At 55.2% G+C, this 11,138-nt stretch overlaps 3 protein-coding genes across 3 annotated transcripts; 2 read left to right on the top strand and 1 right to left on the bottom strand.

The window, feature by feature from the left end:
• Positions 1-4,084: 4,084 nt before the first annotated feature.
• Positions 4,085-5,294, bottom strand: CHGG_06395 (uncharacterized protein; the record flags this gene model as incomplete). The annotated part of the gene is made up of 2 exons (XM_001222489.1): positions 4,085-5,005; positions 5,067-5,294. 2 exons carry the CDS (start codon positions 5,292-5,294, stop codon positions 4,085-4,087), a joined length of 1,149 nt encoding a protein of 382 aa, XP_001222490.1.
• Positions 5,295-6,230: 936 nt separating this feature from the next.
• On the top strand, positions 6,231-6,566 carry CHGG_06394 (uncharacterized protein; the record flags this gene model as incomplete). The annotated part of the gene is made up of 1 exon (XM_001222488.1): positions 6,231-6,566. One exon carries the CDS (start codon positions 6,231-6,233, stop codon positions 6,564-6,566), a length of 336 nt encoding a protein of 111 aa, XP_001222489.1.
• A 2,312-nt stretch (positions 6,567-8,878) lies between these two features.
• CHGG_06393 (uncharacterized protein) lies at positions 8,879-10,571 on the top strand (the record flags this gene model as incomplete). The annotated part of the gene is made up of 3 exons (XM_001222487.1): positions 8,879-8,937; positions 9,294-10,089; positions 10,230-10,571. 3 exons carry the CDS (start codon positions 8,879-8,881, stop codon positions 10,569-10,571), a joined length of 1,197 nt encoding a protein of 398 aa, XP_001222488.1.
• Between the last annotated feature and the right edge of the window lie 567 nt (positions 10,572-11,138).

Here is an 11,138-nt window from a genome sequence, read left to right as displayed (position 1 = left end):
CTCCCGCCCTCTCCTGTCTCCTCCACGGTATGGGTCGCGTGTCCGAACAAGTTAGGTGATTGGGGATGGCCATGGGTCGGGGTCGGTGGCAGGGGGGGAAGGGGGCAGGGGGGGAAGGGGGCAGGCGGGAAGGGCAATGAAATCGCCGGTCGGTTGCACAAACATACTCGTAAATACATAGGTGGTAGTATTACAGACAAGACAAAGGTTCCGGATTTCGGACTCAATTTGGGTGCGTAACCGGACCGGCGATTATTTTATTTTATTTTTGGAGGGAAGTTTTGGGGTCAGTCGACTATCTAGTTGGTCGGTCGATATGGCTGGGTAGGTGGTGCCGTACCCGCCGACGTCGAAGAATTCACAGTGATTGTAGGTAGGCAAGGCAGTCAACTATGGCGTTGGTATTGACAAGCATGCCGTCCCCGATTGACGATGGCATATCGTCCCGAGATCGGGATCGGATCAACACAGAGTTCCACGTTTTCAATGGATGCTGTTTGGTTAACTCTGCATATGTCTCGGGCATCGGGGCCCGACCGGACCTGCTGTTATCCCTGCAGAGCAGGCGTCCAGTGCCGGCTGAAAGAAGCTCGGCCGATGGACTTTATCCTTCCTGACCGGGAACCGATCGGGTTCAAGTTGCGATGGGTTGGGGTTGGGGTTGGGGGCGGGCGGCGGCGGCGGGCGGCGGCCGCTGTGATGTGCCAATGTCCTGTCGTTTGTGACCCTCTTTCCTGTTCTGGGATATTGTCAAAAAGGCACGCTGACAAATTTGGGGGTTGAATGGGGAAGTTGCGGTCCAAAAGGTTAAAGGAGAGGAAGGTCGGCTGCATCTTGCATTACATTGCAGCAAGCAACAACACCTCGCGGCTGTAACTGTCCAGGGCGAGTAAGGTGGTGGGCGCGTGGGGTAGTTAAAGTCAGATCGGAGGGAAAAGACCTTGCTGCTATGCGACGGGCCTAGGCGCCGAAGTGGTCGTTCAGGTTATAGCAGTGACAGTTCTTGCCCTTTTTGCCCTTTTTGGTGGGGGATGCGCTACTCTTCGGACGCTGAACCGGGCTTTCGGGCTTCAGTTCGCTTGCGGGCCGTGGGTTTTGCAGCGCTGATGCCCTGCAGTCCCGTGATATTCCCGTCGGTGACAGGGCGCTGAGATCGGGGTGGGAAGCTCCGCAACCAACACCCCTGGCCATCCATGGATGCTGGTCAAGTCACTCAAGGTACCGATTCGGCTCGACCCACGAGCTCTGGTTCGCTTCTGTGCCGTCATCCTGCCGTTTTCCCAATTAGGAAGTAACTGCCCGGTTATCTCGCGCGTTCGTCGTTATCCAGGGGGTTGTCGGTGGCATGCTCCTTCCGCCAATGCGATTTCTTAGCTCATCACGGTGGTGGCTGAGTGAGACTGTGAGATGCCCTAATGCGACTTTTGGAATCGTGCTGCGATTTTGCAGACGAGGTAGTTTGCTGGCACGAGAATCATCAATATGTTCGCGTTTTCGCTTTCGCTTATTCTGGTTTCGTGTGAACGACAGGCGAGCAGACGGGAACGGAGTACGAAGTTCATAGTGGAGCCAAGCCCGCCAGCAGCCCGCCAGCCCGTCGTCGTTTTCCCCGAAGAGCTCGCCGCGGCCGAGCCCTCACCGGCTTGGCGGTAGGTCTGAAGAGCTTGGCAGTAACTCGGCGCCCGGCGGACACGTTTTCTTGGCCCTCCGCGGACCGATCCCCGCCCCGTGGGCCTTGGGCGGGGCTCCACCAGGCTCTTGCAATTTTGATTTTTTTTTTTTGTCTTGGTCGGGTTCCAGCCAAGAGTCTCAACGGCATCAAGGTGGGTTTGACAAGACCAAAAAACCTTGTCGGTCGACATGAGAGGTTCTCTTTTTTTTTTGCGCCGTGGAGATTGGAGGAGACTCGACTACTAATCTGATTCGGCGTTAGGCAGCGTTTAAAGATTGTTCATCAGACTTCGGCGATATCCCGGGTCATGTTTGTGCCCCTGTTTCTGATTTCTTCAAAAGAATGGGACTCGGCGATGATTCATCTTGATGCGGAGTTAACTGGCCGGAGTTAGACAAGGCTCCGTCGACCAGCTTCTCTGGAACTGACGTTAAGGTTATTGTGTTCTCCGTATTCTCCTTTTGGATGGGTTCCATCTGACTGCAGAAGGAGGGCAGGGCCATGTCAAGGTGCTTGGATCCCAAGCTGGGGAGCAGCTATAGCAGCTTGGTATTTGTCTTGCGGCCTGTTGGCGTGCCTGGCCAAGGGGCTCGGCCTGCGTATCTCTCATTGGCAGTCCAATCTGATCTGCTCATTGGCTTCACGAGACGGATCGTGACCGTTTCGGTGGGATGCGGCGCTGGGTTGCCAAGGGTAGGATCGCTGGGCGCACTCAGAGTGATTCATCATTGTTAGCGCCCAGCAGCGTTTGGGGGAGCGTATCCATTTGGGACCGGCGTAACGAATGAGCTTGGACTCTAACTCCCCATTTTGATACGCTGCTTGGCTTGCTAGCTCCGAGAGGCCAGACAGCGGTTGGCGCTGTGGCATCATGATTGTTCGTGTGGTCAAGACTTTAAGCTTCTTGGCGAGTTTGATATGGGGGTGTAACGGATGCAATCATGAACCCGACCCGTGAGTTCGCGGAGGCGGAGCGTTCTCGACCCCGATCGCAAACTCTAACGTCCTGCCAACCTCGCGAAACGGAATCCGTCCCCCTGGGCGGCCCAAAACCGTGCCGCGGGGGGTCAATTGGTGGCAGATCAAATGTGCCCTCGAATAACAATTGCAGCCCATGTCTTGACTAGGTCGAATAAAACCGGTGGTGGGACCTGTCTCGCGACTCTCTTGTTGATTGTTGGGTCTTCAAGAGATCTCGCGGATCGAGCCCGCAAACGGCAACATCTTAGAAGCCAAGACCAAAGGTCTGCAGCAAAAGGGACGGGAGGGATGAGAACCCCGCGTTTTCTATCCCGCGTATTGATCGGATCCGAAATTACAGGTGTGGCTTTGCCAGAGCATGACGACAACTCTTGGTTGACGATTGGCTTCCCAAAAAGGAAAGGGCAGCAGCTTGTCCACAAACCGATGCAACTCGAAATGCGCCAGGAGTCCAACAAGCCTTCATCTCTCTCTGGTTTGTGTGATGTGGGATCAGCTCTGGCTGCATGTCTTGCAGTCATCTTCGCAATCCCAATCTCCGTCAAAGAAGAGGGTCAAAAAGAAAACTAAGGAATGCTGATTATTCAGTTATGACTCCTGGATTATCGATCACACATGATTACAAACCTTTTTTGATTTTTTACCTTTTTGGAACTGGGTGGTCGCCCGTGCTCCAAGGGGTATCCGTGCGGGTCAGGAACAACGGCTGAGCCGTTCACACAAATTCACACCAAAGAGAAACCAGCCAACCAACCAGCGAGCCCGCAACCCCAACCAGCCAACCCGGCCCCGTGGGTTCGGGCACTTTTCGGCAGGTTACAGCGCGATGGGTCGAGGCCCCCCCGAGAGGAGCCCACCGTCCGTTTCCGGTGGGGCTCTGACTGTGTATCATCATGAAAGAAATAATAATCTTATTGCCACGGGGTCTTGGCTGGGCTGGGCTGGGCTGGTTACGCATCATGTTGGGCTGAGTTTCGCCAGGCGGGTACCGGGGTTAGGATGAGTGGTGGTTGTTGGGAGCATATCAGATCAGATTGGATTTGACGCGTGGGCGCACGAGGCTTAGCCATGGAAAACTCCGAAAGCGAGAGATGCGATCTTGGCCCTTCTTATCATTTGACATTAACAGTTGAGGTAACAACAGCTGCTGCTCGGCGGCGCATGTTGGGTCTGTGTTGTCCACGCTGAGTTGATCCACCGTTTTCTCCTGCTTCGTCTCACGTAGAGGCGCAAGTGCTCACCACCCAACCACAGCCATTCCTATAGTTGTACAGCCCGTCCCAAATGGGGGCAAACCAGCCGCTGCCATGCCCACGGTTGAGATCCTTTCCCGTCTGCCATACGCCTGTTCCATAACGCCCCGGAATCCTTGGAAACCCGTTTCAAGCAGCCCGTTAAGCCCGTTAACTCCCGTGAAAACAGAATCCCTAGTTAAATGTTCGAATTTGGAAAAAGTGGCCCTAGTTTGTCTTCCTCGTACCCGGACGAGAAGATCACGGGATCGCCCATCCCCATCATGACCTCGGGATTCCGACATGATGACGAAAAGCCGGCGGGCTTGGTCGCATAAGTGGAACCCAGAACCCCCGAGGTCATCATCTCGGTGTTCATGAAACCTTGACTGGCCATCCACAGCTGCTGCGTCGTGAAATCCATTGACGACGGTCGGCCCATCCATTGAAAGTTGTGAGGGTGTACGGGCACGGTGGGTGAGTGCTGGCTGGGAGGGAACCCGTCCGATGGCGCTGCCGACGGCGGGGAGATCTCAAAGTCGGGATATCCAAGGCTGGCAGGGGACATGCTGACCGCGCTGGCGGCGCCAAACGCGGCCCTTCGATAGTCGGGCTCGTGGTCGAGGTCTGAGTGTTCGGCGTCCGATGCCGCAGATGAGCTGGCTCGGTCGGTCCGGTTGTAGATCCCATTCGATTCCGTCTCTTGCCTACTGCTGCCGCTGCCCTGCGATGTAGTACCTGTTGTTGTTGTTGTTGATGCTGCTGCATGATCCTGCAATTGCCGAGCCAATTCAGTCATGCCCGCCTCGTCCTCGGGAAATATCGAATGGATCGGGAGATCCAGGTCGGTGTTCGGTCGCAGGCAGCCGAGCTTAGCGGCAACGTTATGGATTACGGGTTGGCCGCGGTCGTTCAGTTCCGGCTCACCCAGCTCCCATGGCTCTCCGTTCCGTACCATCGAGTAGAGCTTCTGGACTGTGGCGATCAGGACGAATTGTGTGTTTTCCAACACCTCGGCGTATCCGGGCGGTAGCTGCTTGTACTCGGTCTTCTTTCGAGTCCCGGCGGTGCATATCAACCCATCGTCCTTACACCTCTTGCAGGGGAACTCCCCATCACACTATGTCCCGTGTCAGTAAGCGAGCTCGCTGGTAAAGGGTATTAAGAATAAGAATGTCTACCTTCGTCTTCTTCATGCGACACCTCTCGCAAGCTTTCCAGACTCTTTTATGCCTTCCATCACCATGCTGTGAGTGGCTTTCGCGGGCTGGCGAGGGAGGATGGCTATGGGTGCTGGTCCGCTTCAGGGTCCGGTGTACCGTCTTAAGAGGCTTGGACGCCGCATGAGACCGCTTCAGCCCTTGGGGTCTGGCGTGCTCCTCGTTGGGTGGTGTAGGTAAGCTGTCCATTGTGGAAGAGGACAAGATAGATAGGAGTAGGTATATGTGAAGTAGAGCGTCTCAGTCTCTCTTCACCGTGATGGTGCAAGAAAAGGGGGGAGGGGTGGGAAGGTGGAAGCTCCAGGTGTAAGTGAGAACAAGCTCGCGCATGGAGGGGCCCAGGGCGCATATGTATAAGTAAGACAAGACGGGACAGGGTTCTTCGAGGATACTCCGTTTTCACCTTGAACAAGAGTGAGAGAGCATAATCAACCGGGAAGGGGGGGGGGTCTTGTCTGGGCGATTAATAATACTGGGGCGGCCAAGGAGAGGTGTCGACAAAACGACCAGGGGTAACGTTTATGGGTTTGAGAAGGAAGTGGGTGCAGGAAGAGGAGACGATTAGGCGAGAGAGTACATATGCAGCGTGTCTTGTGCCTGCTGGCCCTGCTTGTCCTCGGCAGTCCTAATGCACCGTCATAGAATTAATGGCTCGGGGTTGGGCCATTTGCGCCGTGCGGTTGTGTGTGGTGGTATCAACGGTCGGCTTGTTGGTTATGTCCGAGAGCGCGCCCTGGGACTTTAGCGGAAGGCTTCCACGCCGCCGTGAAAGTACAAAAGCAGTGGAGTTAAGTCGCGGCTTGTATAAACTCCCGGGCAAGGGATTTTTCTCGAATCCCATTGTTGCGGAGCCCATCCCGGTGGACTGACGTCCTGATGATCAGGCTATGACTTGCTCAAGTCGCCATCTGGGCGAACTACGGGGGGTCGATCCTTGCTCGGCGTTGGACCTTTGGATCCGCTCATTTCGCTCCGATCTGCCATGGCGCCACGAAACTGGAATCGATGGGGCGAGACAAGGAAACGGGGCGAATCGAGGAAAAAGAAGAGAGTCAGTCAACGTTTGTCTGCCGCGGCCTGCATGCTCTTCGGAAACCACAACCATGGCCCGGATTGTGTTGCACGATGCCTCAACGACGGGACTTGAGAGCAGCGCGGAGACATCGGCCCGGCGCACTCAATCGTCCGAGCCGTGCAATTGTCGCCGGATGGAATAACGAACTCGCAGATGACAGGTTTGGTGGGTGCAAGGATCGATGGAGGAAACGGTACGGCGGGGTACATGACAGTACATCGGCCTTCCAAAATCGCCAAATGCCGACCGACGGCCTGAGTAAGCTTGTGTTCGCTCCGGCGTTGCTTTGTCCAGACAGCGCGCAGAGACCCCAGTTCGCCGAAGAACTCCCCATTCTGATTCCGCTGCCCGCAATTCAAAAGCGAGAGCGAATCAAGGCGTGCTAAGTCGCCGTTTGCCCAATTAGGAGGGATTCCGATCCGACAGAGTGACCATGCAGCGCGCGCCCTTGTTGATGACGATGCGAATTGTGTAGTGGTATGATCCCCCGCGCGCGTTTTATCCTAACGAGTACAAAGCAGTTAAGCTTCGCTTCTGGGAACTTCATGTTGATGATGGCAAGCTCCGCGGAAGAGAGAAGAATCGGGATTTCGTCGGGTTCTGTGGCTGGCCGTTACCGAACCCCGATTGATTTCAAAACAGGCAGGGTTGGTGAGAAAAAAGAGTTGCAAGTCATGACGGGAGATCGAAGACCTGCCCCACAAACTCAATGCCAATGGGACCCGTGCGTCCACGTTGCAAATTGCCTCTCGTGTGAGCGCTAGCCAAATACGGGGGATACGCCATTCTATTCCCTGGGCGACATGGCAGGAACCACCAAGAAAAACTATCACCAGAAGAAGGCGTGGCCCGGGGTTTGGGTCGCGTAGTGTATGTACTTTCCGGAAAAGGAATCTATTACACACACTGGCATTAGTGGGCAGTTTTTTGCATTTCCGCCCGAAACCCCAGCATCCCGCAACGCCATCTTCCTCCGAGTTTGGCCCAAGTCGCATCGCCGAGCCTCACTTTAATTGCATCATCCCCTCCCGCAGCTTCAATTCATCGAGGCACGAGACATGAACGGAGATGTTTCGGATTCGAATCTCGCTCTTGTATAGGTGTTGCCTTGTTCTCTCGCCCCGTCAGCAGGTACCCAGATCATCAAATGACTGGACTGGCCCGCCGTAGCGGATCGTGCCCATGCTCGAATTCAGTCCCTCACCGCCGGCCGCGGCCTTCGAACCGAGCTGTGTTGGTGAAAACACCTAACAGCTGGGAACTGGCTGTGTCGGTCTCAATCAGGACGAGCTACGAAGTATGGAACTTTCCGTGTTGCCAATAGGTAACTAACCATGGGCCGCTGCTTGCATACGCGCATCACCACAGAAGCCACCCATAAACCAGGGCGACTACTCAGCAGCACCCTGGGTTAATAAACTCGTCTAACATGCCAGAATGAAGAGTTATACCGGCTTCAGTCAGCATCGCCGGTTCACCGAAGGCTCGCTTCGGTCGTTCCCCGTTCGGCTTCGCATCTCTGTACATAGTTACAACATTCACGAACCTCGGGGCTCCCCATAGTCGAGCTGCAGGGGCTTGGCATGTCCCTCTCGCTTCTAGAAGATCTCTCGGGACACCACCCGTTCTCAAACAGGGAAAGGCCGAGTGGGGGTCGACTGGTCCAAACCGGGATCGTCTCACATGGCCGGTCGATGGAGGTGATGAGAATGGGTGCCATTCCGATCCGACTTGGGAATCTGCCCGATATTTCCCGCCGGCTGTCACGCGCGATTTTTGACGTCGTAATGTCAACAGAGCAACACCGTGAATCTTGGTCGAAACGATCCTGATGTTGTCATGGACGACTAGGTTCGTACTCCCAACTCGGAATGCGATGCCGAGGAGGTCCTCGCACGCTCATGGTCGACATATAACTCACCAGATGCCGCTCGGCCTGTTGTCGTATGCAAAACATCCCCGAAAAGAGACGTCATGTGGCCAAGTGCAGCTGGGCGTTGTCGACGAGGATATTGCTTGTACGTAAGAAACAATGAAGAAAGCAGATTTTTAACCTTTTCTCGACTTTCTCCTACACATACGTCAGGATTGATGCCGAACAGCGAGGAGCATTGACCAGAGGGTGGGTCCCCGAGTCTCAACTCTCCGTCGGGGATTCTAGGGTGTTTTATAGCAGCCATCCCTGGACGAATGCGGCAAATGGAGGTGGAGTTGAGCCCTCGTGCCGCGAGCCACGCTCAGGAGCGAGCAGCGAGTGTAATCCATACACGGGTGATTTCCGTCCCCAGTCACTTGGAGATGGTCATTGTGGGGTTAAAAAAGATTCGTGGAAGCTCAGCAGACCAGGGCTATCGTTGACGGGGCTGAAGAGGCGAGAGATAATCATGCGATGAAGCCCTCCCGGTACAAACCTCCAGGCACGTACCCGGCCATCATTTACTGCGCGCACCAAATCCTCAGCTGAGGTAGGTGCTCTTCATCAGCACTACCCTGCACAACACCAACGCGACCGATCTCAAAACCGCCACCCTCCCAACAGCAATCTCATCCTGTGGCCTGATGATTTTGACAAAGGCAGTTATGACCCCAACGTCACAATACAGTGAGTGGTCTGTGGCTTCCGCTTCACTCATATCCTCATCAATCCGACGGGTCAGGACTCCTCACTAAGCCTATCTCTACACAGGAGACATCGGCTATGCCCACTTTCCTCAAAGGGTGTGTAGCATTCGTGGCAGTTGCTGCCTCCAGCCTCAGGTAAGGCTGCTTAGCTGGTAAGCGAGGCACACCACCACCGAAGCGCCCGCCAAGACCTGTTGGTTCGGCCTGCATTCAGACTCAGAGGACTGGGTGCGACTCGTATGAGGAGGGTTAGCTTCTTCTATAACTACCTATGGGCTGTAGGTGCGTATTCGTCCTGCTTTCTTCTATTGTCACTCTGGACCTCGTCCGAGCGTATAACCCTGAGGCGATACCACGTCCTCACTCATCAACGTCACGCATATATTATATAGGGTTATACATTCCATTTAAGTACGTTACATGGCGCCACCCGTTGTCCCAGACCCTTCGGAGCCTCCCATGGCAATAAACCTTATTGCTATGCTACCTAGCTTATGGAATTTTGTCTGCCATTGTATCCAACGACGAGGCTTATGGCCTAGTGGCGCTTCTACGCCCGATCCCCCGGACCTACATGCATCACCCATCCCGGTTAACGAACATCCAACAACCGTAGACAACGCACCTGGACCCCCCTTCTCAACCAACTACACCCCCCCATTAACCGCAGAGTCCCCCAAACACACCAACCGCAAAATCGCCAACCTCCTACAGAACGCCGCTGGCCTAATCACACCAACAACAACAACCCCCGCCAAGTCCGGCTTCATCTACATCCTCACCGCCACCCACAACAACAACAACAACACCAACAACTCCTCCACCCCCCTCATCAAAATTGGCCGCACCACCCAACCCATCCCCACCCGCCTCGCCGCCATGCAACGCTCCTGCCCCAACCTACACCTCGAAATCCTCCCCTTAACACCACCCCCGTCTACCACCACCACCACCACCACCACCACCTCACGTTCCTCCCACCCCCTCTCCACCATCCCCCTTCACCTCGCCGAGAAACTCGCCCACGCCGAACTAGCCGCGGCACGGTACGTCTTCCGTTGTCCCGACTGTGGGTGTCGACACCGCGAGTTCTTTGCGGTGGAGGCGGGGGTGGGGAGGAGGGTGGTGGAGAGGTGGGTTAGGTTTTGTGGGGGGGTGCCGATGCCTTGGGAACAACAACACACCGGCAGTGGTGCGGTGGGCGTGGAGCTGGCGGCGCCGTGGCGGGAGAGGTTGGAGGGGTTTGAGGGGAGGGGGGTTGTTGGATGCCCCGTGCCCGTGTCCCCGGTGTTGGAGTGGTGAAGAGGGGGTTGACGGACGGGCATCGGCGCTGTGAGGATGAGGTTTGCTGATGCCGGAGGTGGGGGCGGATGGCGTTTAGGTATGATCGTATGACCGGGCGTGGTGGATGTGATGAGGTTTAAAAGTATTTGTTGTGGGTGGAAGTTGCATTACGCTTGGCTGTTGATGGTGCGCTCTGGTGTCGGTCGGTCAGTTTGGCCGCCCTAGGGTGGGTGATGTTGGGCTTGGTGGTGGCGGTGCATTGCATTGACGAGCGCTGCGCCTGGCCGATGGGGTCTATATACACGTGGGCGACGCTGAGCCAAGGGCCTGTTGTGGCTGTCTGCGGTGGTCGCGTTGACGAGCTTTGCGGGCGCAAGTCTTTATATGGGCTGGGAACCATGGGCGTGGATGCTGACGTGGATGCTAGCAGGCGTTCTTATGTCCATGGTTCTAGTGCTCATGGGATTTCGATGCGTGACGGCTGAGTATCTGTGTAAATGGGCCTAGCGGGTGCCCGCCCGAGTGGTGTCCTTGTCGGGGTGTTGATGATCGTGATGATGAATTGACGGCACGGCTAGTGACGAGAATCGGTAAGTTCAGGGGTAGGACGCCTGGCCATCTCCCTTTGGCGCGAGGCTTAGTCTTCGGGCCGGGTTACTGCTCGATGCTAACTCATATGGTCTTGGTCTACTGCGCGTAAAATATCTCTTTCGATTTCACGACTTCATATCTGAGGCTTTGGCGGTATGATATTCGCGAAGGACGGGCGGTCTGGCAGCAAAGCTCAGATAACCACTAGAAAAAAGGAAGAAAAAAGAAGCAAAGAAGAAGAAAAGAAAAAAAAAAAACACTTTACGAATAGACTAGTTAAATAGATTTCTAATTAGACTTCGATCTACATGTGACTACAGATGAGTGCTGTCTTATTCTATGACCAGGTCGATGAGCTCAACAGACTTATTGTTGCGAACTAGCAACCAACCCCCGACTCCAGCGGGGGGTTGCTCACACAGGAGGCATTTTCTAGCCATCCTTCATTCTCGGCCAAGGCA

Source organism: Chaetomium globosum, genomic scaffold, assembly GCF_000143365.1.
Source record: "Chaetomium globosum CBS 148.51 scaffold_3 genomic scaffold, whole genome shotgun sequence".
Taxonomy (NCBI): Eukaryota; Fungi; Ascomycota; class Sordariomycetes; order Sordariales; family Chaetomiaceae; genus Chaetomium; species Chaetomium globosum.
This window is presented reverse-complemented; position numbering and strand designations above follow the sequence as displayed.